The 20,293-nt window shown below is 50.1% G+C and overlaps 1 protein-coding gene across 1 annotated transcript in view; it reads right to left on the reverse strand.

The window, feature by feature from the left end:
• LOC131206460 (frizzled-like) overlaps positions 1 to 20,293 on the reverse strand; it is a 129,282-nt gene that overhangs the window by 101,845 nt on the left and 7,144 nt on the right. Inside the window, exon 2 of the mRNA XM_058199013.1 lies at positions 1,207 to 1,326. Within this exon, the coding sequence (XP_058054996.1) occupies positions 1,207 to 1,326 (120 nt within the window). The remainder of the gene's footprint in view (positions 1 to 1,206; positions 1,327 to 20,293) is intronic.

Raw genomic sequence — 20,293 nt, forward strand, 5'->3', positions numbered from 1 at the left:
CATTCAACATTTTGACGCGGAATGGACGTGGCCAACATCAACAAAGCGAGCTTCCCGGGCTTTGCAATTGCACAATTCCTATCCCCCCAGCCGTTAGTAGTTTCATGTAATCAACATTCGCGAGCTTCGCCCAATTTATACAATCTGGGGTCGCACTCGGCGCGTTGGCTTCCCGGCAGCAGGAAGTACGCGGCGCGCGTTTGGAATGACCGCCGGATGTGAATTAATTTGAGCGCTAATTAGAGTGCAGCGCTCTAATGCTGCCTCAGAATTTCGCCGGGGCCGACACCGGGGACACGGTTCACGTGTGCCCGTGAACTCCTTCTTCCCGACAGCTTCGAGTGCAAAGCTCGTGAGCCGTGACGATGGTCACAGGTGGAAACGTTCGGGAATGTTCCCCGACATTCGACTGAAAGGCTTCTCTCGGGTCGGGCCACCATTCGGGGCGTGTTATATTTCACAGTTCCACAACAGCAAACGAGCGTCCATAAATGGCTGCCGTCTGTTTTTTTTTTTCATGCACTTGCTGTAAATTAAGTCTGTCTGGACATCGTGTGCTGGCCCCAGACAGACACCCAGAGTGCCAGCGAATAAAAATAAATCAAGCGAAAATATGCATCACGCTTTCGAAGTGGATGGTGTTCCAAAACAAATGCCCATTTTTGGAGCGTTAAGGAACGTGAACTGCTGGAGAGCTGTCCAACTAGTCAAACAGCCCGTCGATCTATCAAAATCAGGACCAACTTTAGCTAATAAGCGACGAAAACATTTCACCAGAAATGTGGACTAATTACGCCCAAATTCATGCTTCTGCAAATCACCCAATGCCCGGTGGTGGAGCAGCATGTTTCGAGGGTGGCCATGTTTGCATGCACCGCCAGCCAGCGCCTGGATATGGGGTAAAACTTTGCTAATTATAAATTCTTGTTGGCGGATTCCATCAGCGAGTTCATCATTATTCCGGCCCTGTCACGAGATTACTGTCACAACGCGAACGCTGCTCGGTTCCTTCCAGAATAAAAGGAACTACTATTCAGCGGCCTGCGAAACGGCAGGCGGTCGGCGCTTCAACAAGCCAGCCGCGGGAACCACGGTTCAAAATTCATATCGCGACTAATTGCATTCTCTTCGATGCTTAGCGCCGCATCGCTCGGTTACGAGGCAGATTGGTGGGACACATGAGGAAGGAGCGTACGTGGTACTTACCGTAAACAAGCAGCTTGCGACGCACACGGCGGCCCACGAGCCGACCCAGTACTTCAGGACCGTGCGCTCGTTTTCGGAGAAGAACATCGAGTTGCACGGCGCACCGCAGTCTTTCGTAACCTGTCAAAAGAAAGTGAGAACAACGGGAGAAGTAGAACGGTTAGCCGGAGCCGGAGACAACGCGGAAGAGATCGTGAATGCTGCTCAAGAGGGCGAAAGTGCTCGTTCGTAGCACGCCGACCCCGGGAATTCAACAGCTACTACACGGAAGCAACCACCGTCGGAGAGGCACGAGACCCATTAGCTCGTTCCTGGAACACACCGGCACGTCACTAATTTTCCACAAGATTTGTTTTAATTACACGCAAACGAGACTTGCGCCGACTGGAAAAATAATTGCTACTTGTCCTCTCTCTCTCTCTCTCATTCTTTTAGCTGAATTAAAGCTCTTTTTGCTGACTTTTTTAAGGTTCTGAATGTGGACTTGATACTGTCAAAAGGCTAGGGATTCATTAAATTTTATTTGCCTCATGAAATGCTAATCCATCTGTAGTCTATCTAAATCCTCTAGTTTTGCAATTTGCAAAACATCGTCCATCGAATGCACAGGTGTATCTGTGCCCCTGTGGAGACCCGGTTTAGCCTATTTCGTCTTCATATCCGTGCCACAACGTCACTCTTAACCCAATCGGGAACCCGCTCTCAGAAGCTTCTACGGTGCCGTGGACGTGAAAGTTACTCAGTTTCCATTTCATGGCACATCGGCCTCGTAACGCTGAATTAGGTTTCCTTCCCTATCCGGACGAGATAAGATTGCCACCAATCGGAACTTGGCGGTGCAGCGTCACGCGACACCCTGCACAATCTGGAACAGCTCCGGACAGAAACCGGAGCGCGCATGCCCAACTAGATCATCTTGGCCGTCAAATGGCGTAAAAAAGCCACCGGCCCTGGCGATGCGTACGACTCCCCGCGTTTGGCGCTGCGGGGTGTTCCCTTTCAGCACCGCTTTGATTTATCGTTATTTGCATAAAACTTGCCGTGGCTCAATGATCGCAGTACGCGAGGCCTTCCATCGGTGAAAACCTGTCCCCGGCTCCCAAACGATGTCCGCTAAGTGCACGGTGTCGTGCACCGAAATGGGGTTACAAAAAACCGGTCCAACCGATCAGCCACCAGCCCGGTGTCAGTCAATCCGTTTCAGCGCTTCGGATCGACCGGCGGCGAAGGACGTATCGCCTGGTCGGCGAGGCCGAGAAAGCCGAGTCTTGGCGACCGACTCTCTCCCGTAGTCCCAATTTGTTCGAAAACGGATCAGGCGACTGTGGCGACCGTGACGCTTCGACTCGTGACTTTGCCATCTGGATCTTCTGCCGGCGATCGACATGTAACCCCGTTCGTGATTCATCGCCCGGTGGCTGGGGCAAAGACACACATGAGGGTTACCGTATCCAGGTCAGGGAGTTGCCATCGGAAATCAGTGCCGACCGCCGGACCGGCAACCGACGGTTTCTTTGCAGTGTCATGTAATTTTCTACCCAGACGTATCAGTGCCGTCGTGTGTTCATCATCTGAAGCTGTACTTCTAACGAGCCCGTGGCCGCCGATTATGGCCCGATGTGGAGCAAGCTCTCTATCATGGACCGGTAAATGTTAAAGACCTGGCCAACGTACTTGGCATTTCCCGGGCGGAGGGTGTTCCACACGGTTGTCATCAGTTCACAAATAGGCTTCAACATGAGTTTTGTAGTCGCTAGGCTCGAGTGACCCACATCCTCGACCAGCCCATCGGTGTTCCGTTTTCGGGGCGTTTTCCAATATCCAAGTCTAGCTCGCCCCTATCGAACAAAAGGCTTGCACGGGATGATGGCACGGTACTTTCACGACGATTCTACATGATCCGAGATCCTGGCTGCCCTCCGGGAGATCATCAACACACTTGCCGATGGACGGGCGAGCGAAGCAGAGAAAAGCGGCTAATTAGCAACAGGGCGGGACTCGGGAGGCGTCGAAATTGGTATTTCGCAACAGTGAAGTGAAAGCACAACATCAAACCCACTAAACGGCACACAAACCGAAGCAGGGAAGTCAAGGAGGGCCGCTCGAAAAACCCATTAAACCTCGAACCAATCCCCGAGCCGACCCCGATTAATGTCTTCATGATGCTCACTGCTCACACACAGATGACTGTCCTGGGTCGTCCGGGAGAACATTTCGATTCTTTTTCTCCCCCAATCGACAGAAAGTAGTTCAATGAAAGCACTTTTTAATTATCCCACAAATGGCTCAATTAGAAATATTGTGAATGGACGGGGCTCTGGGGATCGAGTTATTTGGAAATCACCGTGCAATCCTCTAGAGAGGGTACAAGCGACAAAGAGACATATTATCTTCCTCTTCGTCGTTCGTTCGTCTAGGGATCGGACCCTCGCTTCAACTCCTAGCCCTTCAACCACGATTTTCCGCGTCCAAAAATATCCGCACAACGAGTGCCGAGAGGGCCTCCACGGTAGACACACGGTAATGTTTTCGATCGACTGCACAACGAGGAGGCAGAGTGCATATAATTTGTAATTGTTTTCCAATCGCCTAATAGCTTTCCTGTGAATCGTTTACCGATTATGCAAGTTCCAGAGCGGAGGCGCGCACTCCGAGTGTGCCCCGATCACTCTCCGGATGGCGGAAAACTACTTTGCCGTGCTGCGCTGGAGCGGTGCTAATGGAATGGAAAACTGGGGCCCCCTGTCGAGGAGGTCGATCGGGGTCTGATTGATGGATTTTAAGCGCATCGCTGCGAAATTGCAAACTGCCTGCCGATCCGACGGAGCGGTTTGTGTGCTCAGAAAATTCATCATGCTCTAGAGAAGCGTTTGGGTGAGCTCGAGTTCAGAGTTAATGGAATTTCAAGTAGATCACCATTTTCCGCAAGGTTTACAAGTTACTTTAGTTGAAAGCTTTGCACTCTGTTGTTACCAACAGCATCAGGGCTTCTTCGTGTAGTGGAACGTCATTGTTGGAAAATGAGTTGGAATAATGCATCTTAGGTGCAATATTTTACAGATCAACAACATTTACAATTTGATGTAACGAAACATAAGAAGTTTCTGAAAATTTTACATTTTACGACGTCAAATATAATAAAATTTGCACTTCTTTTCTCAAAATAACAAGTGAACTTTTCTAGGAACCAAGATAAAAACGAAACAGAACGGTTCGTATCAAATATTTTCCCCGATTTTTCTTTGCAGCCATGAAAAGCCTTTCAGTTTGGGTTGGATTACCAATGGAATGGAGAAGTTTCCCAGAAAACAGAAAAACGAAAAAACTTGCCAAAAACAATAGTACAGCTACGTTGGCTAATATAAATATTTCTGAAAAGAAAGCGGTACAAAGTGAGGCTTAAAATGATTCCATCGCCCGGTTACTTCTTCGACTCCGTGAAGTCTAGAACAAAAAACCCACCACGGGGAATACTGGCCCGAAAAGCTGTCCGTAACCCAATGGTTTCTGTTATTGTTGAAGCTTTTGTTATAGACTTTGCTATGAGATTTCAGATACCGTCTGATTCAGACACTGACTTAGTCCTTCTCAAGCTAGTTTTGTTTATTATCAAACAGCCGAAAATTGGCGTGTACCTTAGCATAAATTGAGCCAAGCCCTCTGTGGACGACGATCGGGCCAGAAACTAACCCCCAGCTAAGCCTCCTTTATCAACCCTGACAACCCCCAGACAGCTTCTATCGCTGTGACGAGGCACATTTGCAAAATTAAGACACAGACCCAGCCTAAATCTGCCCAAGACGGCTCTAAAAGCTTTTAATGTGGAACACCACCCAAAAGGCACACATTTTTGACTTCAATTCACGACAGCTTACCTTGGGAACCGTCGCGGCAGCCACCGCCACCGTGGGCTTACGCGTTGGCCCATTGTGAGAAGCACTTCGCCCACGAGACGAGCTGCTGACAGCCCAGCGTCACCACCGAGCCCACCCCTTGGATCGGACGAAATGGCAGGCGGGATCGGGGTGATCGCCTCAGAAAACTAAGAAAAGTCCACGACACTCGAGTGGCCCGTGCCAGCCCCAGCCAGAGTGAGAAAAAAAAATCGATACTCAATCTCGTTTAAATAGGCCCAGATAATGAGATACGGAGGCCACGCAAAGCCCGCAGCCCGGCCGGCCCCGGATGATTGGATGGCCCCGGACGAAAGGAAGAAGCAAAAAAAAAATGGGCAGCATAAAAGTGGCACACATCGAGGCAACCTCAAGATTATTTGCATATAGATAGGACACACATAGGTACCCGGGGAGCCGATGTTTGCACACCGAGAGCCGTCCACCGGTGCTGAGACCAACATTAGGCCGCGCCAGGGTCGGGCCTCCCGTGGCTTTCGGTCAGCTTTTTTCACCTTCACGAACGGCTCTCCTATGCAAACTTCAATCTCATTCAATTCAATCTCCGAAGCGGGTGACAGACCACTACTACCCTCTCTCTATCAGCCCCCCCCTGAGCTCCGTTTAGAGACCGATGGATATTGGCCTGGCCGGCCTCGAAGCGTGGGTCCAGCGAAAGAATGTTGATCGATCACCCCATAAGACACAGAGCCTGGCAACTCCCCGTCAGCCGGGTGGCGGTGTAAGCAAAAGCACTTACGCCTGTCTGCAGATAAGTTTATGTTAATGCCATTGGCACAGACATAACACCTTACACTGATGCATATTGAACAGTTGTTAGTGAAACGCTCCTGCTGCTGCTTGCTGGGCCAGCTTAAGGACGTAAATTTATGGAAAGAGCACATTGGTGTGCGCAGGATAACGCATCCATTGTTCCGCTTATCTATTATTATTGAGCGGCAATGAGAAAACGAAAGTGAAATAAAAATTGCTTTTCAAACGTTCGTTTTTAAATGAATAAACAAGCTACGACTCAAGCGAGCCTTTCGTTTAGAAGAAACTGAAACTCGATCCTACAGTAGCCGTCGCGCGATGAACTCCGCGCAACGATAAAGCATCGATCAAATGCAACCCCGACGTCGGTAGCACTCGGCCAGTTCCATGCTTTTTATGGCACTCAAATCGCTTGTTCGCCGGCGGATCAGATATCCATATGTGTGAGCCAGGAGTCTGTTGAAATGGAAGTCTTATGAGACGGTCGTTGGGTGTAACCGACACCGCACTTGGAGCGGCTAAGTGGATCCACCGCAAAAAAGAACCGGCCACACACCCCGAAAGCATGGCTGAAGTTAGATAAATAGGAAAAACAGATCGAATTAGATATTGACGCAGTTGGTGCGCGCCCCGATCGATCAACTTCAGCATCCAATCCGGGGCAAGTCCTCTTTCAAAATGATGCAGGGTGAAATTCAATCGTAACTTCACCCGGGCGAAGCTTATCGTAAAATCTTCACCTCAGCAGCGACTGTAAAATCGGCTTTCAAGAAAGGCAGAGGTCCAAATCAAACTCCACTGGCCAGCGCCCGTGCAAGATCTCGTTAGTCTCGAAAGAAACCCTCGATAAACAAAGTAAGCGAAATGACGCCCGGTTGACCCCCCGACACTCCGATTACGGACATTTATCATCGTTGGAAAATAGATTCCACCCGTTCGGGGTAGGTTCCCCCAGCGCCAACGAGGAACTTCCCGGGGCCAATAAAAAGTTAGGTTAGTTTTCTGCCGGGGCATCAAAACCCGTCATTAGCGGTCGTTTTGAATTTTCTCAGCTGGTGATTTTCGGCCAGTCCGCGTCCCAACCTTTTTTCAATAAGCACACCCAGCTAATGGCCCTTGTAAATGGCCTATCTGTCCTCTGGTGTCCTCCTCCCTGTCAAGGGGGGGCGTCGAAGCACCCGGAGAATAGGAAACCAAGGTACGTAAACTATTTGGCCCAGCACACGACCAGCGGAGGCCCGGCCGCCCGTTTGCCGGAAGAAGGAGTTTCTCCGTACTTATCGCATTAACCGATTGGTGCTGGGTGTCGTTAACATCTCATCATCATCATCATCAGCCGGCCAGCCGGCCAAATGAACCCGCGGAGTTTTTCGTTTCTAACGCGCGATCGCTTTACGCTTTCCCGGCCCTCGCCGGGCCAGGGGGCCTTGAGAATCCCAAATTTGATCTCCGCGCACGCCAAGTAATTACGCCGAGAAAATTGTTTCTCCTTTTTTACGGGAAAGTGGACGCTCCAGCACAGCAATTGTTGAACAGTACAAACTACAATTACACATTAGCAACATCGCTCGCGCCCGGGGCTAACCCAAAAACCGTTGGAAATCATCACGACCGGCCAATGTCGGTCATTTGTTTGGCGTCATCGCAACTGGGGCTTTGAGGCAGTAATGCACTGCCAACGTGGCGATGGGAAGCGCTCTTAGAACCTCGCTCGGGTTAGGCCATTCGATGCCACGAGCAGCAATTAGCCCGAGACGGCGGCCCCAGATTTCCGCGGCATGTCAACGGAGGCCTTTGCGGATCGCGGCGTGAATCAAACGAATCCATCTTCCGTTTCCCGAGGGAATATTTTGCCCGGCATTCCGCCGCATTTCCTGACCAGAGAGCGTTAAACCCGTCGAGATGACTGGCCAACAACGACGCGTCTTCGGCCAGGCCAGAAGTATTTGAGCGATGCCTTAAACGGGTCCAGGGGTTTGTCACGATTGATAATGACTTTATTTCGCTCGAGTTGGAGTGCCGAGCTTCAGGATGCTGCAAATTGTCAATTATCACGCAGACCTTGTATGTTGCGTGTCCCCAAGAGATTATCAAGACATCTGAAATCAAAATATTAGTCGAACAGCTTGTAGCTATTGTGAAGCATTTTCCTGACCTCAACATTGCATGGAATTGGATTTAAGCCAATCGATTCCCTTCCGTTCGATAAACCTTGATCGTCCAAAAGCGTCTCCTTCGCAGCGTGACTTACCTGTAACGAGGGAAAGCAAAGAAAACCCATTATTGTAAAGTCATTAATATTGCGTTAAATAATGATGCAAACTATTTCCCTCGGCGTAGGCAACATAATTCTGCCAACAATAATGAGCAGAACTCTTCACGCAAAACTTTCCGTTGTCGCCGCAGTCCTCATCCTAAGCAACCTAATTACTGCTTCCAGCAGGAAGCAGATCCTTAGTCGCTCCGAGATAGGCCGGGCTTCGACGGCCAGGAGTACACAACAAACGCGGCCATCGGTGGGCCACACCAGGGAGTATGTCACCGTAAACGCCTCACGACCCACAGCCTCCCAGCGGTTTGGGGTGGTCGGCGATAGTTTCGCTTCCCTGTGTATGTGTTTTACGGGGTGATAATTGGGGTTGTAAAATTTGCATAAAACTCGTTCAACTTCGCCAGGTTCCTGCCGCCCCATTAGGACCTGCCGGAGTACAGACACACACACGCAGACACTCACTTTTTGCTGCGTCCCTAATCTATGTTGTTGACATTCGGTTAATTGTATTTGCTCTGGGAGCTACGCGCGTGTATGTTGCGCGTTGGGACTTCCCGGTGCGCCCGGAAGTGTACGGGTAATTGAAAATTTAGCTAACGATCCAATATGTAAGTTAGTTGTGTTGGACAACGGCCATGATCGGACCGGAGCGTTGAAACCAGGTCCAGTGGAGATCATATGCATCGCAACAGTTTAGTGAACTTTAGTCATTTAAATTAATTCATAAAATTTGGAGCCCCTTTTCGGCGAGAGTTTCAAATTAGTTGTAAGAAAATCCGAAAAACTCGCTGACTTCACTAATGCTCGGGGTAAGAGTTGAAGTTGCTTCTCGAGTAGAAGCAACTCGCTTTACAACCATCATTACCAGCGTAATTATTTTGCTGATTAAAATCCAACTTGAGCATTCCACTGGGATATCATGTTGCCGTAATTAATGCTTTTCCAACTCTCACAATTAAATCGGAGCTCCATCCCGCACTGAACAACAGAGCGCGCCATTTTCACCCTCTAAACACTCCTGGAGCCCCTGGAGAATCCATCAAAATTTAGAAAAGGAGGAAAATTAAAAACGAGCATAAAATCAAACCCCGTTCGGTCATGATTCCGAACCAGAGTGCCCGGAGCGGCTGTGTCGGGAATACGCTTCAGAACTAGCGAGCGCCGGGTAACGACGCTTCAAATGTCGGGAATTGTCTCGAAGTTTTACAACCATCCACAGAGGAAAACAACCTCAAAGGAACGCCGGAATCGGCAAGACGTTTCTCTGACGTCTCTTCAAATACCCCAAAAGAGGGCCATAGAGTGGTGTGGATTGCAGGACAGAGCGTCCTAGAGCGGTTCCAGAAATACCCCCGGCCCGGAGTGGAAAAAATTCCCCCCCAGCGCTTCGGCTTCATTCGACATTCGGCGGCTACAATTGCATGGCACGTAGGCCTCGAAGGTTTTACGACCGGTTTAAAGCGTCTTGAGCCGTTCGCTCTCTGCCGAGAGTCAAATAAAAACTGAAAAAAACAAACACAGCATAAAGAAAATCGGGAGGGATTTTACAATTTCCGTCGGTTTCTGGTAAGTGATTCCTGTCTCCATGCGCAAAGGGAGGCAAAAATAGCTTTATGACTTATTTCTTCTAGTCTTTCTGGTGGTGTCTCTAGTTTTGAATCATTCTCAAGAAACGAAGCCAGTCTTCTCGCGTCTGCTGAGGTCAACCACCGCTGGCCGGAAATTAAAAGTGTCACACAGACCAAATTCGCTTTAGATCTTCAAACAAACCAAAGTTTCCGCTTTGCAGTGTCGGTACTAACAACAAACGTTGTCGCTCAAAACGTGACCAAAAGAATGTTTCGATATCAAACGAAGATTGTGACCGTGGAGATGTAACGAAGATCCACCGCAAAAATCGCCGGAATGTAAACGGAACCTCAGCATACGAAACAGAACGAAAGACTGAAACCGACATCAATCAGTTCCCCGGGGGGGCGTGAGATGCTTCCGAAAACAAAGCCGGAACAAACAATTCGCCGACTTCACGATCCATATTTCTCTGAGGTTAGAGCTGAGAGGTATTGCGCTACACTCGGCTTTCGGTGCCAAAGAATCAAAAAGGCCCTGCGCCGGGGCCCGATAACACACGTCAATCATCTACCGCTGATGGGTACACCCCGTACACGGGTTCGTACAATTTTCAATCCATTTCCAGTGAATTGCTTTGACAACATGACAGCGGATGGCCCACAACATGACCCACTTTCGCGATAAGAGGGGCGAGCTGTAGAACAAAACAGGAAAGTAAACAGTTCTTCGCCCTCTGCTCAACTCCACATTTTTCATCAACCACATCATAAAGGGAGCATCGCAACGATTGTTCCTTTCGCCGAATGTATGCTCCTTAGAAAATCGGCCAGACTCCGGTCCGGTCGTTGCGTTGCCAGCAGTGACGTGTCCATCAGTGACTGGGATCGTATTACTAGGGAAATAAGAATCCGCATCTCGTCAGGGGCGCCCCCAGCTGGAAGCAGGAAATCAGGGGCGCCTTTGTCGAAACGAATTGTCATCCGTTATCGTCCAGCCATCAAACTGCCCGTCCTCGTCCGAAGCAGCGCAAGCCCCGAAAAACCAATCGGAACGCTGCTATCGATTTCGGGGAGCATTGTGGGATTTTCCGGGTCGTCGGAAAAACACGATACCTTTCCTTTTGAGCTCTTCAACGTTAGCGAGGCCGGCCCGAAGGCCGTTGCTGGGGCACAGGACACAGGATGCGCAGGTTTCTTCCTCGGACCACTTACGTCCGAAAAATGGTGCAAGTGTTTTCGGACCTTTGCATCGCATTACCGTAGACGTAGACGTAGGACGAAAGGACATCTGGTTGGCGAACCGTGTCTTTGGGTTCCCAAACAGAAGACAGGGCACGGGCGACGATGTTTTGTAGGTCCGATTGCAGGACATCACATTTCTCCGTGGCATTAGTTGTCTATCGAAAACGTACACTCGGGTCGGTCGTTATCGGCCGACAACATCAATCCGTAATCAATACCAGCGTCATGCGGAACGACGATGTGACATTATCACTACCTCGGAGAACGTTTTTGTCTGCCGTTTTCAGCACATGACATGACTTCTTTTTGTCACAAAAAAAGGAAACATTAAGTGAAATCTGAAATGAGTTCTTCACAAAGGCTCAATCCGCTTGAATCGTTGCAACATGCGTCACGATTGCCCAACGCGACCCTGCCCAAAGTGGAACAACATAATAATTTAATAGTGCACGCAGTAATAACAAAACCGCCACCACTTGGGCCCACAGGGGAACCTGCGGTAGACATCAAACGCATCGATCCGTAATCGATGTTTATTTATTTATAAGTCAAGCCATTTATTACCGGTATTATGAGGCGGCGCTGGGTGGGTTCGCTAGCGATAAGGAACCGACCCTTTGGGTCCCACACGTGGCCCACAGCCGGGTCTAGGCAGCCCGCGATAAGCTGTATGTGACCGAGTGTGACGTCAACCCTACCGCAATGTCGTGCCCAACTCCCGGCTTCCCCACATGGAACAGAACTTTATCAACTCATCGTTCGAAGTCACATCCAATTCCGACGGCAAATAGGAAGTAGAGTAAATACCGCACCGTACGGAATCCGTGTCACCGTGGGCCGCGAAAACATAACCGCAGGGTATCCGTGTGTATGTTTGAATCCGTATGTATCGACAACACGTAAAGGCAGGAATGGTGGTTCCATGTTGTTTAGATACCCGAGACGTAACCCACTCTTTTGTTGTAGATTGTCATTAAATAATGTCGTGTATTATGATTGTAGCCATTCGGTTGCAGGGGCACTTCAGAACTCATTTCATTCATTTCGCAATCGCAAACATTGAAATTCTATCCACAAGATCCGAACGCCTTTGTCTTGCAGGTTGTAAGCTCCCTCTTCATTACAGCTCAATGTTTCTCGTTAATGCGCCTCGCCTTACACAGCGCCATCATCATCCGGGACAATTACAAATTCGGAACAACATCATTAATGTTGGCCTCGTCGTCGTACATTGCAACACGACTCCCAAGGTCTCTCTGTAGGGCCTAAGGCGGCATATTGATTAATGGAAGGTGGGAAGGTTCAAACAGTCCGGGCTTTTCAATTCCCAATAACTCATACGCAAAATGGCACAGAAACGGCAGCGCGGCGCGAGAAGTGAGTGCTCGCATTTGTCTACCATTCCATTAGCAGTCCATCCATCGCCACCGGAGGGGAGTGTATTCAAAATCACGTGCCAGTGCTAAAACTGGGCCCCGAAACAAATGGGCCCAAACGTGGCGTAACTCCCGGGCCTGGGGCCACCAAACACCAGAGAGTTTTATGTCGACGTCCGCAGTTGGTTCCGTTTTTTTTTATTATTTCGCTCCGACATGATTTATGGCGCAGGGTCCAACGGCAAAACATCGAACCGAACACGGCAGTGGGAGTGCGCTTTATCGATGGGGCCCCCTGCAGCATTCAAGGCAGGCCAACCCGGCCGGTCCGCAATATCGTAAATCATTTAATCCTTGTGACACGCACTTTTGGGGCTCTGTGATCTCTACGAAGTGAGACCTGGGACGTGGTGCGGTTTCTCCAAGACCAAGTCTTCGGCGCACTCACCTAGGTGCACGGAAGGACCGCGATTTCCAGTCAGGAGACCAGCTGCCACGATGATCCTGATAGCGGTTCGCCCCTCCCCGAAGGCGTTGATGGACAGATGGTTATCGCACGACGTTACCCTCGTGCCATCTTCGAGACAACCGCCGACACCCTCTGCCTGCCTGCCGCCACTGGTTGGTCAGCCATCTCGGTTTCTGTCACGGCGTACACGCCATCATCTCGCGAAGCTAAACGGGTTTCGCCAACTGCCGCCGCACCATTTGGCAGGCAGATGGCTTTCACGATCCTGATGCCCGGTCTAGCAGCCGCGAAGACAAACTCCGACAGCGGTGACAGCCCAAATTAGAGTGCTGAACGAACTTTTATACAAAGCAAACGGTCACAGATCCGGTGGACCACTACGGCTCCAGGACGAGGGCTGGTCGGATGGAAACGGATTTGCATGCAGCTTAATGTAAGATTGATGAAACATTGAGCAAACGAAGAACGATTCGCGTGAATGACATTTTTCAAATTTCTGTGACAGTTTAAATAAATGATTTCTTTGCCCTCTCCCAAAGTGTCGCCAGCCGGCTGTCACTGACTGTAGCCGGGCCCCGTTGTGCGTTTAGCTGTCCTCCGCACTTTCTGGGACCGCTTTGCTGAGGACCAACTCTCGGGAAATTTTGATGTATCGTCGGTTTGGGGTAGGCATGTCGGCCATTTCTTTTGCGCTCCGTTAGCAGCTGATTTGTAAATCGGACGCATGGAATCTATTACCCGTTAATGGACTGTGATCACTTTGCACCGAAGACACGAAGTCTTCGTGCCTTTGTGTATTTGCTTTTCTTGCGAAGACGCAACCTCAATGGACTTAAGGCAATAAATTTACTTGAACGTTAAGGTGAGAATAAAGTGCAAAAACACCGAAATAATTGAAGTGAATTTAAACAATCGCATTTAGGTGATTGCTCGTGGGGTGACCTTCGAACAAAGCCTGAACCATAAAGCACGGCCCATTGTACGGGGGACATCACGCAAAAAGTAACAACCCACAGCCCACGGACCAGATACACTTTCCCGAACGCGACACGACCAAGAGGATTTTCAATTACGATGTTTTGCTTTTTCAGCAAACAGCTTAAAACAGGTCTCTGCCGTCGCCCACATCTCGGAAAAACCCACATTCACCGAAAAACACCGAAAACAGGGCAAAGTAATTGGACGACGACCCATTTCGCGTGTCCGTGCGTGAAACGGACGAGCCGGCACTCTCTGCGACCACGTGCGCGGTTAGCGCCCACCAGTTGGAGGACGCAACCTCAAACTAGCATAAACATGCAGCTCGGAGTGCGTGGAGAGTGCCAGGCCGGGCGATCCTTGTTCCTTCTGCGTCGTGTGGCCCCCCGAAAGGGGCTCAGAAAGCTTTTTGCTGAAATTATGAATATGCTAATAATATATCCCTAAAATTCCCCAGCTGCGGACCGAGCGCTCCACGTATCTTCCAGCTAACGATGGTCGCCCCTTTCCAGACGCATCCAGACCAACCCTTGCGAAGGTCTTCGAATTTCCATTTCTGCATGCCAAGAATCAACTACTTTAAAAGCCAGCAATAGGCCATCATTTCCAACCTTATTCCCGGGTGTCCCAGGAGACACCTCCTTCGGGCAGAATACCGATGCTTCGGCTCCAGACACGGTCCTTTGGTATGTCCCATTTTTAGCCCGCTCCGTCTGTACTTTCGCCTCAACCCGCGGGGCAGGCGCTCGTCGTAAAATTGGGTTATTACTTTGGGTGCCCCACGCACATGTATGCTTTACTTAGATTTTTAGCCCTTGTCAGGGCTTCAGGCGCTACGCATGGGGACGCCTTCATCCATCTCGCCAAACACACGCAAACTTCCCCCAACGACACATCAGACGAGCTCCGGGTGTCACGCTCCTGCGATTGGCACTTTAATGCAGGGCCGGTCCCGGTTCCGGTTACTTGACCCAGGATGAGGCCCCCTCGAAATGAGGAGGGATCTCCAAACTTGACCCTATCTAGTTACGGACTCTGTTTTGCGCACACGAAGGTTATAAAAGTTCCAAGAGGGGCCCACAGGGTTTTTTTGCGTAACGTCGAAGCGAAACCTGAAGCGTTCTCGTCCTTACCGAAAAAAAAACTCACCAACACAACAATCCGCCTGGCTGGCTGCCGACGCAGCGCTGGGCCGTCGTGAAGTGCCAAACAGTGTGGAGCCCCAAAAGCCCCCGGGGAGTCTCGTGCGCTCCGTGCTGAGAAGGACGAGGAGTGTCCTCCGTGTTTTAACACACACCATTTCGTCCAATCAGAGTTTTCACCACCCGAACCAGAGATTTGCTTTTCGGACGTGGGAGCTGCTTCCAACTCGCAAGTCCAAACTCCGAAGAGTTACAAACAAAGAAAATATGTAAACCCATTACGAGCTTTTAGCGCGGGCTTCTGAAAAGGTTTAACCCGAAGCGGAGCGCTGGTACCTTCGGTGCGTTTGTTTGTATTTTCCATTAAAATGACGGCGGGGGGTCCCAAGTTTTCACCGAACGTTTTTAACACCAATCCGGGCGGCGAAGAACCCGCCCTAATTGGGCAACTTGTTTTCAGATCATCCGGTTCGACAGCCGTTCGATAACCGGGGCGTTGGTGGAATTTCATAGAACGCCCGGAACCCCCTGGGGAAACTTTCCAGCGTTTGAACATGGAGCCAGGAAAAAAGGTGGAATGATAAGCATAACTACAGTTATGAAACAACTCGTTCAACTATCATCTCCAGAGATACGTTCCCCGCCAGAACGGCCTGACTCTCTCTTTTTCCTGTGGACACAACTCTCTCAGACACATCGAAAAGTTTGTCAATTTCGACACAGACGCCGGCGTCGATAGTATCCTATTGGGGACCATTAGGTCCTTCTTTCTTGGTCCACCACCGACCGTGTGCTCTGTGCGGACGGAAGATTAGGCGATCCGGTTTGCGCACATGTTACAACATCACCAATCCCACCAAGGCTCAGAAAGTCGGCGAGCAAAAGTAGTGCCTCTTCTTTTCCGTGGTATCTTTTTTCCCGAGTCAGGATAAGGTTCTGGGTCCTTACTGACAGACAAAGTTATCGAAATACAGGCGAAGAAAAACAAAATTTAATCAAAATAGTTAAACTAGATTTAAGGACTTCAAAATAATGCATGAGAAGCAATCGAAAATGAATTGTTGTACATGTAGATTATATAACTGATCAAATGATTCGTACGTAACTGAACCTCCGTGTCCCAGGTGCACTTGGCTGAGGAATACCGAGAAGCCATCGGCACTATGCGCTGAGGATCGCGCGATCCGTAAAGGATAAAGTTTTAATAATCCTCGTCACTAAATTGCCACTCATTTACAGCCAACTTGTTCTGGGTGAGACACGAAAAGAAAGACATGCTGGAAAGAAATCCTGGTTCCATTGCACCATCACTGCCAACTGGTGCTGATGACCGTCGCGGAAAAAGGAAACTTTGGGTCATTTGCAGCCCGACCCGGCCGTTCCATACTTGATGAGCGAGGGGCACACTTTTGGGACCGCGTGCCGTTCATTACTCTACACCGGTAGGGTTAGATTCAATGAAAACATCCGTCTGCCCAGAGGAAACTTTTCCCGCTTCACATCAACATTCCTTTCTAGGACGTGCCGGACAACTTGGACTGTTATCGCCCTGGCCAGCAACGTCCACATCGAATCGACAGATGCCACTCGGTTCGTCAAAAAGTTTGCCCCCGAATCATCAAAGCTTTCCCCGGGGCTCGGGCGTCATTGCAGTCGTCATAAACGTGAAAGCGTGATGGTCCCCACGGCGGAGGAAGTAATGACCGTTCTGGCCCACGGAGCGATGGCCCAACGCAATGGAGCATAATTTTCAAACAACCAAACCACGAAAAAACCAAACGAACACATTCAAGGACGAAATGTTAATTAACGTTTTTTCAGGTTTCGTTTTTTTCTGGGCCTCAACCTTTGCGAAGGGACATTCTTTACTTTTCCAACCCAGCGCCGTAGGAGACGCATAAAACATCAACCCCGCTGTGGAACTGTCTTTCCCACTCTGTATCATTATCTTATCGAAATATTTTTTTTGTCCGGTTCTATTGTTGGTTTTCGGTCCCCTTTTCATTCTACTCGATCTCTCGTTTAATTAATGCGTGTTGGTTGGGTGCCCTTTCCCGGGAAAAAATGATCCTCTTTAATGATATAGACCGACCCACGAAAACTGGCCCACAGTCTTAACTGGTTACGAATTAAAAATTCCCTCTGCATACAAGAGACCCCAAATAAAAAACTGAACACCATTTGGACGTGTCTGCCACAGTTTACACATCTGCTCTTCACAACTCATTAACAGATAGTGCGGATTAGCTGCGAGCTGCCCACAAATTGATCCACGGGGAACGGTTGAGCCGCGGTGTGAGCAGCGCAGGGAACGCAATCTAACAATAAACCCCACCGAAAGTACGGTGAATAATTAAATCCGTGGCGTGCCAAAGCTAGTCCTACCAAAAACCGGAAGCGAACTCCCAACAAGGACGACGCCCGTAGAGGTAAACATCCGATTGGCAAACTTTCTCCATTATGCTCGAACTAGTACTCTGTTCGGACTGAGGGGTCTCTCAGCTGCTAAGGTGTTGCCGCCGGAAGTGGATACTATTTGGAGTCTGCCAAAGGGATCCACGGTGCGCCATATTTATTGACTCTCTGGCGGACACTTTAAGAGGGAAGGAAATGAGAAATTTATTTCCAAATTTCCGAAGCCCACCCTGCGGAAGGATATTTCTTCCTTCAAAGTTCCAACAACTTCCTCCGCGCTTTCGAAGAGGCACTTGGAAGGGTTCCCGACGACGACACCTCATCTTGCCGTTGACGATGATGGTCGTTGACGTTGCGTTGCGGCGCTGTGCTATGTTAAGGCACCTTTGTCGAGATTCTTCGAAGAGGCCAAACACCAATCGTTCGAGAAATACCTTCACTGGGAGGAAGCGAGATTTATGGTCCTCGTCACACGGCAGGGAGGACGTCAAGCTTGCGATAGAAAATATTTTTATCATCGTAGAGCAACATGGTCGCTTAAAGTCGTAGGACCCACGGGCCACCCGTTCCCCTCCATTAACCCAGGACCAGGCCAACGCAAACATCACGCTCACTAAGCGAAGCTTAAAGCTGTCGTCCGTTATATCTTCACCAAACCGGTGACGGACTCGAAGTTGCTCCAAATTAAACAGCCTGAACCTCGGTGGGCCCGAGGATAATAAATTCAAAAAATACACACCAAAACTCAGCTGCTGCCTTCCGCCGGCGGGTTTATGGCCGCGAATGAAAATCGAGCATTAAATGAGCGGGCGGCCCCGGGTTCCGAAAACCTTTCGCGTCGTCCTTTCGATTTTTTTCTGTTTCGGCTCCTCTTCTTTTGGGCTCCTTTCATCCCCTTGGTAATCCGTGACGGGGCCAGCGCAAGGAGTTGCAGCGTGTGTCCACACGGCCGGGCTCTCTCACGTTGCCGCTTATTACCTCTTCTCGTAATTTTACGACCCCATCCCTGCTGTGCGGAACGAGAGAGAGAGAGAGAGATCGGCCCTTCGCAGGTCTTTCTACGCCGGGGCCGATAATCTCGACGTATGAACACGTTCCTCTTGGCTCCTTAAATGGTCGTAAATTTTACATCATCCCGTGCCCCGCCCGTGAGGCCCTAGTGCTTCCAGGAAGGATGGCCGAGGTCCTTCGCCGCCGAATGCATGCTGGGAGCGCGCTCGAAAAGAATATTCTTTCCTCTCGAGGGCGAAGAAAATCCACAAAAGGGATTTTCAGGTACCGCGAGGGCCCGTATCCTGCCCACACGGCTTTGTTGAGCCGCTAAACGTCCACTCTCGGGTGGATGGAAATGGATGAAGCATCAAAGAGGAAGGATGTAAGCAGAGCCTCAACCGTATGCCGGCGTGTTGGATGACGCAAAGCAGAAGATTAAATGATTTAATTAGACAAAGTGTTGCCTTCACCTTCGCCCGATCCTTCCGAAAAGAAAAACATCATTCAATGACACCTCGAAATCGATTGATGAGCCCTCGGACCGGAAATTACCGTCGCATCAGGGAGCGTAGAGCCGAGAGCAGCACCTTGCACAATGATGTTGTGATCGATCGATTTCGTTACGGCCACGGGGATTATGTTTAATTTAAGGAGCCCCTAAATTTATGATCGTGACGGGCAGCAACAAATTCCGTCAACCAAATGGGATCAGCAATAATTTTCAATTTTGGTTTTTCTTCCGTTCCGTGGGGCCATGTAATAATATTGGCACCGTAACGCGGCTGATAATATTGATTACTTCTCCCCATACTCTCCGACCGGCCGGCCGGCCAGTCAAGTGTCACGCATAAACCTATCATTATGCTGCCCGCCGGCCAACCGGAGCGCGAACGATGACACGGGAATGCGCGAAACTTTTCTGACATTTTTTTTGCGTAAGAACCGAATTTCAGTGCATTAAGTTCATTTCGCCGTCTCGGCGAAGCCAGCCCGGCCCGGCCACAGACTATGAGTGAGGGGAAAATTAAGTGCGGACCGAGGGCTTTGGTGTTGGACGGGGCAAACTTTGGACGAGAAAACCCGCGCCCGACAAGCGCGAACGTCGCCGGTGAAGAATTTCATAATTAAATTTTCTCGCGACGTTCTCCATCGGCCCGCGGGCGAGGATTTTCTGCCATTTTCCACGTGAAATGAAAAACCACCACAGCCTCGAACAGAACCGCCGCCGGCGATCTGGGCGGCCGGAACTGGGCGGAAAGTATCGCTCTTCTGCTTTTCCCGGAACCACACGCGCACGTGATCGGTTTTCGTCTGCTTTTTCTTGCCGTCGACTTCTAGAGACTTTAAGATGTTGAGCCGGCTTGGGGTCGACCAGAGACTAAAACTGTCACTCGGACAGAATTGTGTTTTATTTCCCACAAGACACCAGCAGCCTTGGCAGTAGGAACCACGACGAATCGCCGGAACCACCTCTAAACGGTTCACAGGCTATCAACCAGCCCGACGCCCGCAATCATTATGCGTGGCCCAAACTCCAGATCGGTATTTAAGGACCCGCAATTGAGACAGCCCGGCCGGTGACGAGAAAATCATGGAACCAACTGTGCCACGCGCGCGATGGAAGATGAAAGTTCTCGCTTGCGAAATGTTTATTCTTGCCGATCCACCGGCCGGCCGGCCAGCATAAAATGGTAATCTACCCACGCGCGCGCACATAAGGCTACCGATACCACGCCACAGCTGTCTGGGGTCTGGGGACTACGCGCTGCGCCGATTCGCCGAAAGGACACGCACGCCGCAGTGTCGCAAGCCCAAGCGGAAACGGGGAAAAAACGTTACGAGACAACATTTATGCTGCTGTCCCTTTTTTCGTTTCGCAAACATCGTCCTATTTTTGTTCGATACATTTTCTGTCGATGCCCCGCCAGATCCTTTGCCGTGGACGCACCGAGCCGGACCCGG

Source organism: Anopheles bellator, chromosome 1 (genome assembly GCF_943735745.2).
Source record: "Anopheles bellator chromosome 1, idAnoBellAS_SP24_06.2, whole genome shotgun sequence".
NCBI lineage: Eukaryota > Metazoa > Arthropoda > Insecta > Diptera > Culicidae > Anopheles > Anopheles bellator.